Genomic DNA, 10,919 nt, shown 5'->3' on the forward strand with positions numbered 1-10,919 from the left:
ATTAGTCATTTTATTTTGACCCGTATGTCCTTTTCCCAGGTTCCCCCCAGCGACGACATCTGGCAGAAGCACCATACAACCAGTTGAGAGACACTGACACAGCAGCAAAGAGCGTGTTCCTCATCAGAAAAAATTATTTTTTAAAGCTAGTTGGTTCCTCCCTAAACCCCGGCACCCACCTATCTGCTCCCCTTTGCTGTAACTGGCTCTTTCAGGAGCCGAAATCATAGAGCGCATAACCTTTTAGCACTGGCTTTTTTGTCACTCTGGGGAGATTTCCTGGATATTTAAGCCAGGTTTCTCCACAGTCTCATCCCGTTTGACTGCTAGTGGTACACTGGGCGTTTTGTTGTTTTAACTGGATCTATGCAGTGGATGTGGGAGAAGGCCCTGGGCAGGAGGGCACCTCTCCCCGTCTCCCAGCACAGGCTTCCAGCCCAGTCTCCATCAGCAAGGAGCCAAACTTGTCCTGCCCCCGAGGTGGGGGGGTGGCCCTGCGGGCAGCCGAGGGACTATGTGGGCGGGTGGGGGCGGGGCCGAGCCTGGGGGTGGGATCCGGTGGCGGAAGTGGCCCGGACTCCAAGGTTCCGGCGCCCCGGACGGAAGGCAGGCTTTTAGGAATTAGAGGCTCTGAACCTGGCACGGTCGCGCGTCCGTCCCTGAGAACGAGGTACAGTCTGGGGCGTGCGCTATCGGGAAGATGCACGTCACACGTTGGGGCCTGGGGCTGGGGGTAGGCTGCAGGACTGAAGAGGTCTCTTCTGTGTTGTCGCTTGCCGGCTAGACTGCGGGCTTGTGTCCGTGGATCCGCGCACCTTGAGTCTTTTTTGAAAGTATCAGGCGCTACTACATGTTAGGCCCAAGTGATAATCCCATTTCACCAACCCTCATCCGGTAGCGCAGCTGCTGGTCTCTGCATATAACCAAAGGGCAAAGGCAAAAGGGAGCCAAGAAGAGTGTACAAGGTGCCATCCCTTACCCAGGCTCCTTCAAGTCGCTGGCACAAAAGAATCAGCTTCTATAACCATTAATCTGAAAACATCGGTTTCAGTAACCTCTAATCTCTGTAAATTTCAGCCAGGGAAATACAGGAGACTGAGCTGTGCAAATCATACAAGCCTCCAGTAGAGCGAGGTATCTGTAGTTATGAGAGGAAATAACCTAAGTACCCTAGGATAGGGAAATGGGCATAGAAGAGAAGGCAAGCAGGCAGGCAGTGATGTCGTTACACGGTGACATGCCGGCTGTGAGAATGACCAGCATGGGGCTTAACTGTGTGGAAAGAGGCACAGGAAGTGATACAGTAAAAATTTCAAAATTGCTGCTGGATGTGAAAACAAATTACCTTTATCTCTAAATATCAGAGCCCAACTCATCATGTTGTATCCACATGGCCTCCCCCCTCCACCATTGGGTAACCACACTGTTCCCAACTAAGGACACTTACTGCTGTGGATGGGCTAAGGTACATGGCTGAGGGTGAAGAGCCTGCGTTGGAGCTGCCTATGTTCCTGTTTCCTATACTATGCCTCTAGGAGAGTTACCTACAAGAAAATCCAACTCCAAGGCCAAGAGTAACTGTCAGACAGCCGGGAACATACTGTAAATGTAAACTTGGCCAAGTGATGATGGGAGTATGAGGTTGGAGACCCTGAAGAGTGTAGAGTGGACTTCATAGCTAGTTTCAGCAGTCCACTTGACACAAACCTGGCAAGGGAAAACACCAACCAAAAACTTGCCTAGATCAGCTTGGCCTGTGACCATGTCTGTGAAGCATTTTCTTTTTTTTTTTTTTTTTTTTTTTTAATGTAAACTTGGCCAAGTGATGATGGGAGTATGAGGTTGGAGACCCTGAAGAGTGTAGAGTGGACTTCATAGCTAGTTTCAGCAGTCCACTTGACACAAACCTGGCAAGGGAAAACACCAACCAAAAACTTGCCTAGATCAGCTTGGCCTGTGACCATGTCTGTGAAGCATTTTCTTTTTTTTTTTTTTTTTTTTTTTTAGAGACACGAGCTGTCATGGAACTCACTATGTCTATGTAGACCAGGCTGGCCTTGAACTCACAGAGATCCACCTGCCTCTGCCTCCCAAGTGCTGGGACTACAGGTGTGTGCCACCATGCCTGGTTTCTTTCTTTCTTTCTTAAAATTTATTTTATTATTTTTATTTTATGGTGTAAGCGTGTATTGCCTGCATGTAGGTAAATGCACCTGTGTCCTACAATGCCCACAGAAGACAGAAGAGGCTGTTGGATCCTCTGGAACTGGAGTTACAGACAGTTGTTAGCTGCCATGTGGGTGCTGGGATTTGAACTTGGGTCTTCCGCAAGAACAGTCCGTGTTCTTAACTGCTGGGCCATCTCACCAGCCCACAAGGAAACAGAGTCTTTTTTTAAATTTTATTTTTATGTGCATGTTTGTATTGCCTGCATGCATGCATGTAAGTACACCCGTGTCATGCAATGCCCGAGGAAGACAGAAGAGGCCGTTGGATCCTCTGGAACTGGAGTTACAGACAGTTGTTAGCTGCCATGTGGTGCTGAGATTCAAACCTGGGTCTTCTGCAAGACCAGCCAGTGTTCTTAACTGCTGAGCCATCTCTCCAGCAAGGCATTTTCTTGTTAATTAATGTAAGAGGGCCCCACCCACTGTGGGCAGTGCCATTCCTAGGCAGGTGGGTGTGGGCCATTTAAGAAAGATAGCTGAGCAAGACAGAGGGAGCAAGCCAGTAAGCAGCTTTCATCTGTTGGTTTCTGCTTCAAGATCCTGCCTTGGCTTCTGTCTATGATGGACACCTGTAAGCTAAAATAAAGTAAGTTGCTTTTGGTCATGGTGTTTATCATAGCAACAGAAAGCAAACTAGGACAGCATGTCTATAGGCATTCCAATGAAGCATTTGGTCCGAACCAGGATGACTCTGGGCCCTCACTTGGAGAATCTCAGGATGTATGTTGCAAGTCTGTAGTGACCCTTTGAAAAGGTATATCAAGGCTGTACAGCTTTCCTGCTTAGGTCTTCTGTTAGGCTTAGGATAAAATCTTCACTCTGCTCTGCTTGCTTGGTTGTTCCTCACCCAGGTCCCTGATGGCATCCCCTAACACTCACCTCTTTCAAACCTCAGTCATCAGGTCAGTTCCCACTAGATCCTTGCTTCTCTGCCTGCCTGGACTTCTTTTTTTACCCCAGGTTTTTACATGGGTGGCTTATTTCACTATTCACTCACTGTTTGGGAGACCCCTTTTATAACAGAGCAGGCAGAGGAAATGTGGACTTGTGATTGATATCCACTTGATGTTTAGTGACTCTGTGAGATTTGAGAAAGTCGTCTGACTAGTGTTTTGCCAGAGAGATGAGTTAGCTTCCGCTTTGATCTGCTTAGAAATGCAGGCCATGCAGTGAAAACAGTGGGAGGAACCTGATACTTCTGTCTTCCTTCTCTAATCCCTAAAACTTAACCATCCATCCCTTTCCCTGTAAAGAGGAACCTTAAAATGATACTTGCCTGAAAAGAAAACTGGTACGGACTCCCCAGGAAGTCACGGTCAACTTTGAAGGATGAGAGAGACTGTGGTCTGAGGAAGATTTCACCTAGCAAGGCGATCTCCCACATATAATGCTCGGCATCCTCTAAAAGCCCTCAAACTAAGCACTACCACTACCACCAAGATGAAGGTTTAAAACAGAAAGTTGCCTCCATTTTCCTCAAGTCTCTCCTTGAGTAAACATCCATTTCCTTCCACCAGTTTCTGCTGCCTGGCTTGCCTGTAGAGCAGCATGCAGTAAGAGCATGGTAACACTGATTCATCTTCTATTTAAAGTGCCAGGCATGCCCCTGCTCTTTCATCAGAGAAGTACTTTATTTTCTTTGCACCATCACTATTACCATCATCAGTAGCACTGACATTGTCTAGAGCGCTTTGCTTGCTTTGCCTGCTTGTTGACTGTTTATTATCCCCCTCAAAAAGTATAAAGCTGTTCTCAGTTATTTTGCTCACCTTTGTGTTCTCACCACCTGGCTGCTGTGAATAAAGCTTCCGTGGACCAAATGGGTGGCCAAATGAGGCTGTCTCAAGTAGCCCAAGAGCCTCAAACTCCTTCTAGGTAGCCAAGGATGACTTTGAACTCCTAATCCAGGATTATATGCATGTTCTACCACTGGCCTAGGTTTCTCACTAAGGGAACTCTGGGGATCTCTGGTTAGAAACCAGATCTAAACCAACCAGCCTTATTTACAGTTGAGAAAAGACCCAGTAATGTTCAATGATACCCCCTTGACTTTCCCAGTACAAGCCTTTGTCTCGCTTACTAGCTTAACAGGAAATCTTGGGGCACAGGAAGCCTGAGGACCACTCATATTTCTTGTCTGTGGCTCATTTCCCAGGAGCTCTTCTCTGTAGCTGCCTTCATGGAACGTTCAAGTCCTCCCATAAAACACAAAAAAGCATTGGTTTGACATGGTACATAGTTAATATCCTCCAAATGATGCTTCACCACCACCCCCAGAAGCTGCTGTTCTGATGTGTTGGCATGCTCTTCATGAAGCAGCCACCGTGGGGCCTAGACGTGTACACTGGCTTCACCTCAACCTCCATGCCTCCTTTGAGTTTTTCTCTTCCAGAGTGTTAGAGTCACCAAGGAGAGTGACAGTACCTGAAACCTCGGACTGCCACACCAAATAAAAGAGTCCATCTTCCTCCAACATGGCAGGTAAGGAATTATTATTGTTATAGGTGGAATTAGACATTTAGTCAGAAATTGATTATATCACTTGTTATTGAAAATTCAGCAATATGGAAGTGTATAAACCGCTGCTTTATGACATAGATCACTGTCTGTAATGATCTTGTTTTAAATGTTTTACTGTCATTTCAACCTCCTTCAGAATTTAAGTTTTCCCAAAAGTAGAGTACATGCCTGCCCTGTCTTTGCCTAGAAGCCGTCCTTGGGACAAAGTAAATCCTCAAAAAGAGCACTGAGCAAATGAGCCCCTCTTTTAAACCACAGATTGATTTCAGCTTTAGTTTCTCTTTTTCTCCTTCTGTAGTACTGGGGACCAAGCCCAGGGCCTCATGCATAATAAGCATATGCTTTACTGCTGAGCCACACGCATCCCTTCTTTGCTTTTATCTGTTTATTACATACAAGCAGTTAACACAGACACATAATTTTGAAACTCATTTTTTTTCACTAGGTAATATTGAAATTCTTTCAACCTTAGATATTGCACATACTATAATGTAGATTTGGATTTTTCTTTTACTTTTTTGCTTTTTTTTTTTTTTTGGCACTTGCTAGACAAGCACTCTACCTACTGAGCTATACCTTGTACTGTATTGGATTTTTCAACCCAATCAAACTACTGATGTTTGAGATCAGACCAGTTGTCCAGGGTGCCCTATGCCCTGTAGGATGTTTAGCCATATCCCTGGGTACCATTAGATACCAGAAGCAGTCCCTCCTCAACCAGTTGAGACAAGTAGAAATATCTCCACCTTTGACAGATATCCCCTGGCTGGTAATGCTGCCCCTAGTTGAGAAACACTGTGTAGGTGTTTTATTTGGAACCACTCTCCTGTTATATCCCCAAGTACAGCTTCTTCATAGCATTGGAAATGAGAATAAAATAGAACCTAATAATTAACCCAACATCAAATTCAATCTTTACACTCAGCTGAATGCACTAAAATTGTTTGTTTCAAGTAAAATGTGTTTTCTTCTCAGTCTTAGACTGAAAAAGTTTAAATCAAGAGTTTAATGTTTTAGTGCTATGGAGGTGGGTCAGTTGGTGAGTGCTTGCCGAGAAAGCACGAGGACCTGAGTTTAGATCCCTAACATACACATAAAAGCTGGGCATAGCAGCACTTGTTTTGTAACCCCATCACACATAGAGAGGCAGGTTCCTGGAGGTTGCTGGCCAGCCAATCCAGCTGAATCAGGTCAATGAGCAACCATTTCAGAAACTAAGGTAGAGGACAGGAGAGATGGCTCAGCAGTTAAGAGCACTTGGTGCTCTTTCAGAAGACCTAAGTTTGGTTCTCAGAACCCATATGATGGCTCATGACTGCTTGTAAGTCCAGTTCCAAGAGATCTGATGCCTTCTTCTGGCCTCTATGAGCTCCTGCAGCATGTGGTGCACATAAACCCTTGCAGGCACACACACACTCAAAACCCATGTTCTGGTTTGTTTCTCCATTGCTGTGACAAAACACTCTGACCACTAACAACTTGCGGAGGAAAGGGTTTATTTGTCTTACATCTCCCGGGTTCATCCAGGAGCCCAAGGTAGGAACTCAGGGCAGGAACCTGGAGTCAGGAGCTAGAGCACAGGCCATGGAGGAACACTGCTTACTGGCTTGCTCCCTGGCCCGGGGCTTGCTCAGCCTTCTTTCTTATGCAACACAGGCCCACCTGCCCAGGGATGGCACCACCCACAGTGGGCTGGGCCCTCCCACATCACTCATCAAGAAGATGCCCCTCAGACATGGCCACAGGCCAGTCCAATAGAGGCAATTCCCCAACTGAGGCTCCCTCACCCCAGGTGGGTCAAGTTGACACTAAAGCTATCCAGCACAACCCATAAAAAAAATAAAAAGAATCTTTAAAAAAAAAAAAAAAACCCAACCAACTTTATTTTAAAAAAATACTAAGGCAGTCACGAAGAAGACACCTGACATCCACCTTTGACCTCTACACACATGTATACATATATGTCCTCACATCTGCATGTACACACACATAACACAAGAGCTTTTACTCTGTGCATGCGTGTGTGTGTGTGTTTGTGTGTGTGTGTGCGTGTTTGTGTGTGTGTGTTTGTGTGTGTGTGTTTGTGTGTGTGTGTGTGTGTTTGTGTGTGTGTGTGTTGCATCTTATAAGTGCACCCATTTGTGCAATGTCTGTGTTGTGTGTGTGTGTATGTGTGTGTGTGTGTGTGTGTGTAGTTGTACTTGCCCCTGCAGGCACATGAGGCAGCCAGATATTAATGTTGTTAATGTTGGGATAGTTCCTCACCTGTTTCTCTGCCTTATTTTTTTATTTATTTACCTTTTTAAAATTTTTTGGTCTTTTTAAGACAGAAGACAGGTCTGTCATTGAACATGGACATCGCTATTTCAACTACTGGCTGGCCAGTGAGCCCCAAGAATCCACCTGTTTCCACATCCACAAATGTTGGGATTACAGACATGTACCATCACACCTGGCTTTTTTGTGGGTGCTGGGATCCAAACTCAGGTCCTCATGCTTACACTGAACCATTTCCTCAGCCCAAGTTTAACATTTTCCAAGGCAAATCACCAAACTTCATTCCAGAATATCTCAATCCACCATATCAAGACTCTTCTGAACAAGGGGGTACTTCACTGCATCAGAGATGTTCAATACAGCTAGTGTCTTCAGGACCTGCTCTTAGAATCGTCTCTCTGTGTCACCATCAGAAGATGGGTTGTACATGACCCTGCCTCTCCCAAGAACAGAAGGTCTAATTTGCTCTATCATGTTTAAGTGTCAGGTTTCCATGGACTTGGGGGAGAGAGAAACAGACTATGCCAGACTGAAAGGTGCCAGAGCTGCTGCCTGCCAATGTAGGTGTAAGAGATTCATTTTAGGTTTTTTTTTTTTTTTTTGGTCTTTTTGAGACAGGGTCTCCCTGTAGCCCCAGCTGTCCTAGAACTCACTATGTAGACCAGGCTGGCCTTGAACTCACAGAGATCCGCCTGCCTCTGCCTTATGAGTGCTGGGATTAAAGGCATGTGCCACCATGCCCAGCTTCATTTTAGTTTTTTAAAATGTATTTTTATGTTAGAGAGCAAGGCTAGAACTTGTCATAGATGCTATCCAGATGAGAGCAAGCTTTTTGAGGGTATAGTTGGTTTTTGTGGAGTGTAGTGCCTGCATGTAGGTAAGTGCACCCGTGTTATGTAATGTCCACAGAGGACAGAAAAGGCTGTCAGATCCCCTGGAACTGGAGTTATGGACTGGAGTTAGCTGCCATGTGGATGCTGGGATTCAAACCCAGGTCTTCTGCAAGAACAACCAGTGTTCTTAACAACTGAGCCATCTCTCCAGCCCCCATGATTATTTATATGTATAGGCTGAGTATCCCTTATCGAGAGATATAGTTTTGAGAACATGATTCCCAGATCTCTAGAATCAAGAATATTGGACTCGAGCATTTACAATTTTGAGTTTTCAAATTAGGGGGATGTGGCCTATAAAATCTATACAAATATTCTAAAATCTGAAAGAAATCCAAACTCCAGGTCACTTCTAGTTCTGGTATAAATTAGAAGATACTCAACCTGAGTAATAACAAGCTATAATATCAAATTTTATTTATATTTTATTATGAGTGTATTACCTGCATGTAAGTGCATCTGTGTCATGCAATGCTTACAATGGTCAGAAGAGATGTCGGATCCCCTGGAACTGGAGTTATGGATGGTTGTTAGCACCATGTGGGAACTAGGAATTGAATTTGGGTCTTCTGGAATGCCAGCCAGTGCTCTTAACCCCAAGCCATCTCTCCAGCCCCCAAAATATCAGTATTTAAAAATTATCACCCAGTGATATTGGAGAGATGGCTTAGGAGTTAAGAGCATTTACTGTTCTTGCAGAGGACCTGGATTTGCTCACAATACCCACATAGGTGGCTTATAACCTTATGTAACTTCAGTTTCAGGTAATCCCAATGCCCTTTTCTGACCTCCACAAGCACCTGCACGTATATGGTACAAATAGACTCACATAGGCTTACACATACACACAAAAAATAAATAAAAGTTATCACCCATTAAAAAGGATGGTTCAATGCACTGATGTGCCTACACATCAATTTTTATCTTGGTCTTTGTTGAATTTTGACAAAAAGAAATTGTTCGTCAGTAGAAAACATCTCTTCCCTTGATACAGGCAAGAAAGTGCTCATCGTCTATGCACACCAAGAACCCAAGTCCTTCAATGGGTCCCTGAAGAAAGTGGCTATTGATGAACTGAGCAAACAGGGCTGCATAGTCACTGTGTCTGATTTATATGCCATGAACTTTGAGCCAAGGACTACAAGAAACGATATCACTGGTAAGTCTTGGCATAAAATCATCTTTTTTTAAAATTTTGTTTTATAATTTTTTAAAATGTCATGAATATCTAATTGTTTCCCATAATATGCAAATCTCAGGTGAAAAGAGCCCACAATGCCTGTCTCTCTTCCATCCCTGTCTCCTAGCTACCTAATTTCTCTGCCTGTAAAGTAGACGGGTTCTGGTTCATATGTATAAATGTATTTTTTTTCTGAGATATCTGTGCTATGTAAACAAGTTTGAAGTTTGTGTTTTCTCATCACTGACAAAATACCTAACACAAGCAACTTGAAATTTATTTGGGTTCACAGTTTCAGAGTAGTGTCTGGGTTCCCTTGGATAGTCACTACAGTGGCTTCTAAGTGCCCAAGAGCCTGCGTAAAGTCAAATTCTGTGGAAACAGCTTCCTAGCTTTTCCATATAATTAGGATGACCCAGAGGCAGATTCTTCTCAAAGGAAAAACCTTTCTAAGGTGGGAGGGCTCTGGCCAATTCCTGAGATGCCTACTGTCTTGACAAAAAGTAGGCACCAATCTCTTAAGAAACCAAGTCTTCCTTAGCCACAACTTTACATGTAATTTTCTGACCTAATTGTAAGTTTTTCAAGTCTTTCTGCTATGCTTTTTGCTCTTGGTTCTCACTAGAAATAAAAGCATCTAGTAATAACCATGCCAACAGCCTGAGTGCTGGGCTGTTTTGAAATTTCTCCCCAGATTAATGAGTCTGTCACCTTTTAAACTTGGCCTCTGACAGTATCAGAGTATACATAAAATACAGTAGATTCTTTGGCAGAATATAACACAAATGGCCTTTAGTCTAATCCCAATAGAGTTCTAAATTGTCCTTTTCTCATTATAAGTGATTTTACTGTTAACTGTTTAATATTCATTTGTTGATATTTTAATAAAATATTGCAAGTTCTCTTTCTTATGAATTACCCATTCAAATCCCTTGCTCATTTTTCTATTATGTAAGGCTAGTGGTTTTAAATGCCTCTTTATATATTAAAATTAGCCTACAGTATGGGACATAAATTGCATTTTTTGTTTTGATTTTGCTTATGGTGGCTTTTATTTCATGTAAGATTTCACAACTTTTGAGTATCATTCTCGAAATGTCTATATATAAATGTGTTTCTCATGATAAAAATGCCACACATGGGATCATACTGCACATACTGTTTTACAATGTGCTTTTAAAAGCAACCATTCCATGGGTATATATCTCTATCAGTACAGTCAGATTCACTTCAGTCCTTTTAAAAGACTGGCTAATATCGGTACAGTCAGATTCACTTCAGTCCTTTTAAAAGAGTATAGCTCCTAGTAAGTAGAAGCCTTCTGCAGTGTGGCTCGCTCAGGTTTTCTCTTTCCTTATGCTGCCCCAGGGCTGGGCTTCTGGTCAGATCATAGCAAATGCCCAAGGCTTTGAGGAATCCAGGCCACATAGCAGTCTTGGATGATTAGGATAAGCTGGGGACACTCACCTGAGAGTGAGAACATTGGCCTCTTCCTCCTTAGGTGCTCTCTCTAATCCTAAAGTCTTCAGTTATGGGGTGGAAGCCTATGAAGCCTGCAAGAAGAAGGCTCTGACCAGTGACATCCTTGAGGAGCAGAAAAAGTTCCCGCTGTGCTGGTTCAGTGTGCCAGCAATTTTGAAGCTAATTTGATTTTATTCTGTTCTTTCTGTTCTAAATTTTCCCCTATTCATGACTTAGTAGCAAATGGTTTTAATTATTTTGGAAAAATATATAATTTCCTATTTGAAAAAGCTAGGTCATGGGGGCTGGAGAGATGGCTGAGCCGTTAAGAACACTGGCTGGTATTGCAGAAGACCCGGG

At 43.7% G+C, this 10,919-nt stretch overlaps 1 protein-coding gene across 1 annotated transcript in view; it reads left to right on the forward strand.

The window, feature by feature from the left end:
* Positions 1–541: 541 nt before the first annotated feature.
* The window catches only part of LOC103741921 (ribosyldihydronicotinamide dehydrogenase [quinone]), a 14,113-nt gene continuing 3,735 nt past the window's right edge, over positions 542–10,919 (forward strand). The window contains exons 1-4 of the mRNA XM_029568163.1: positions 542–670; positions 4,621–4,709; positions 8,913–9,077; positions 10,600–10,700. Of these exons, the coding sequence (XP_029424023.1) occupies positions 4,703–4,709; positions 8,913–9,077; positions 10,600–10,700 (273 nt within the window). The 5' untranslated portion in view covers positions 542–670; positions 4,621–4,702. The remainder of the gene's footprint in view (positions 671–4,620; positions 4,710–8,912; positions 9,078–10,599; positions 10,701–10,919) is intronic.

Source organism: Nannospalax galili, unplaced genomic scaffold (genome assembly GCF_000622305.1).
Source record: "Nannospalax galili isolate Female #2095 unplaced genomic scaffold, S.galili_v1.0 scaffold4160, whole genome shotgun sequence".
Taxonomy (NCBI): Eukaryota; Metazoa; Chordata; class Mammalia; order Rodentia; family Spalacidae; genus Nannospalax; species Nannospalax galili.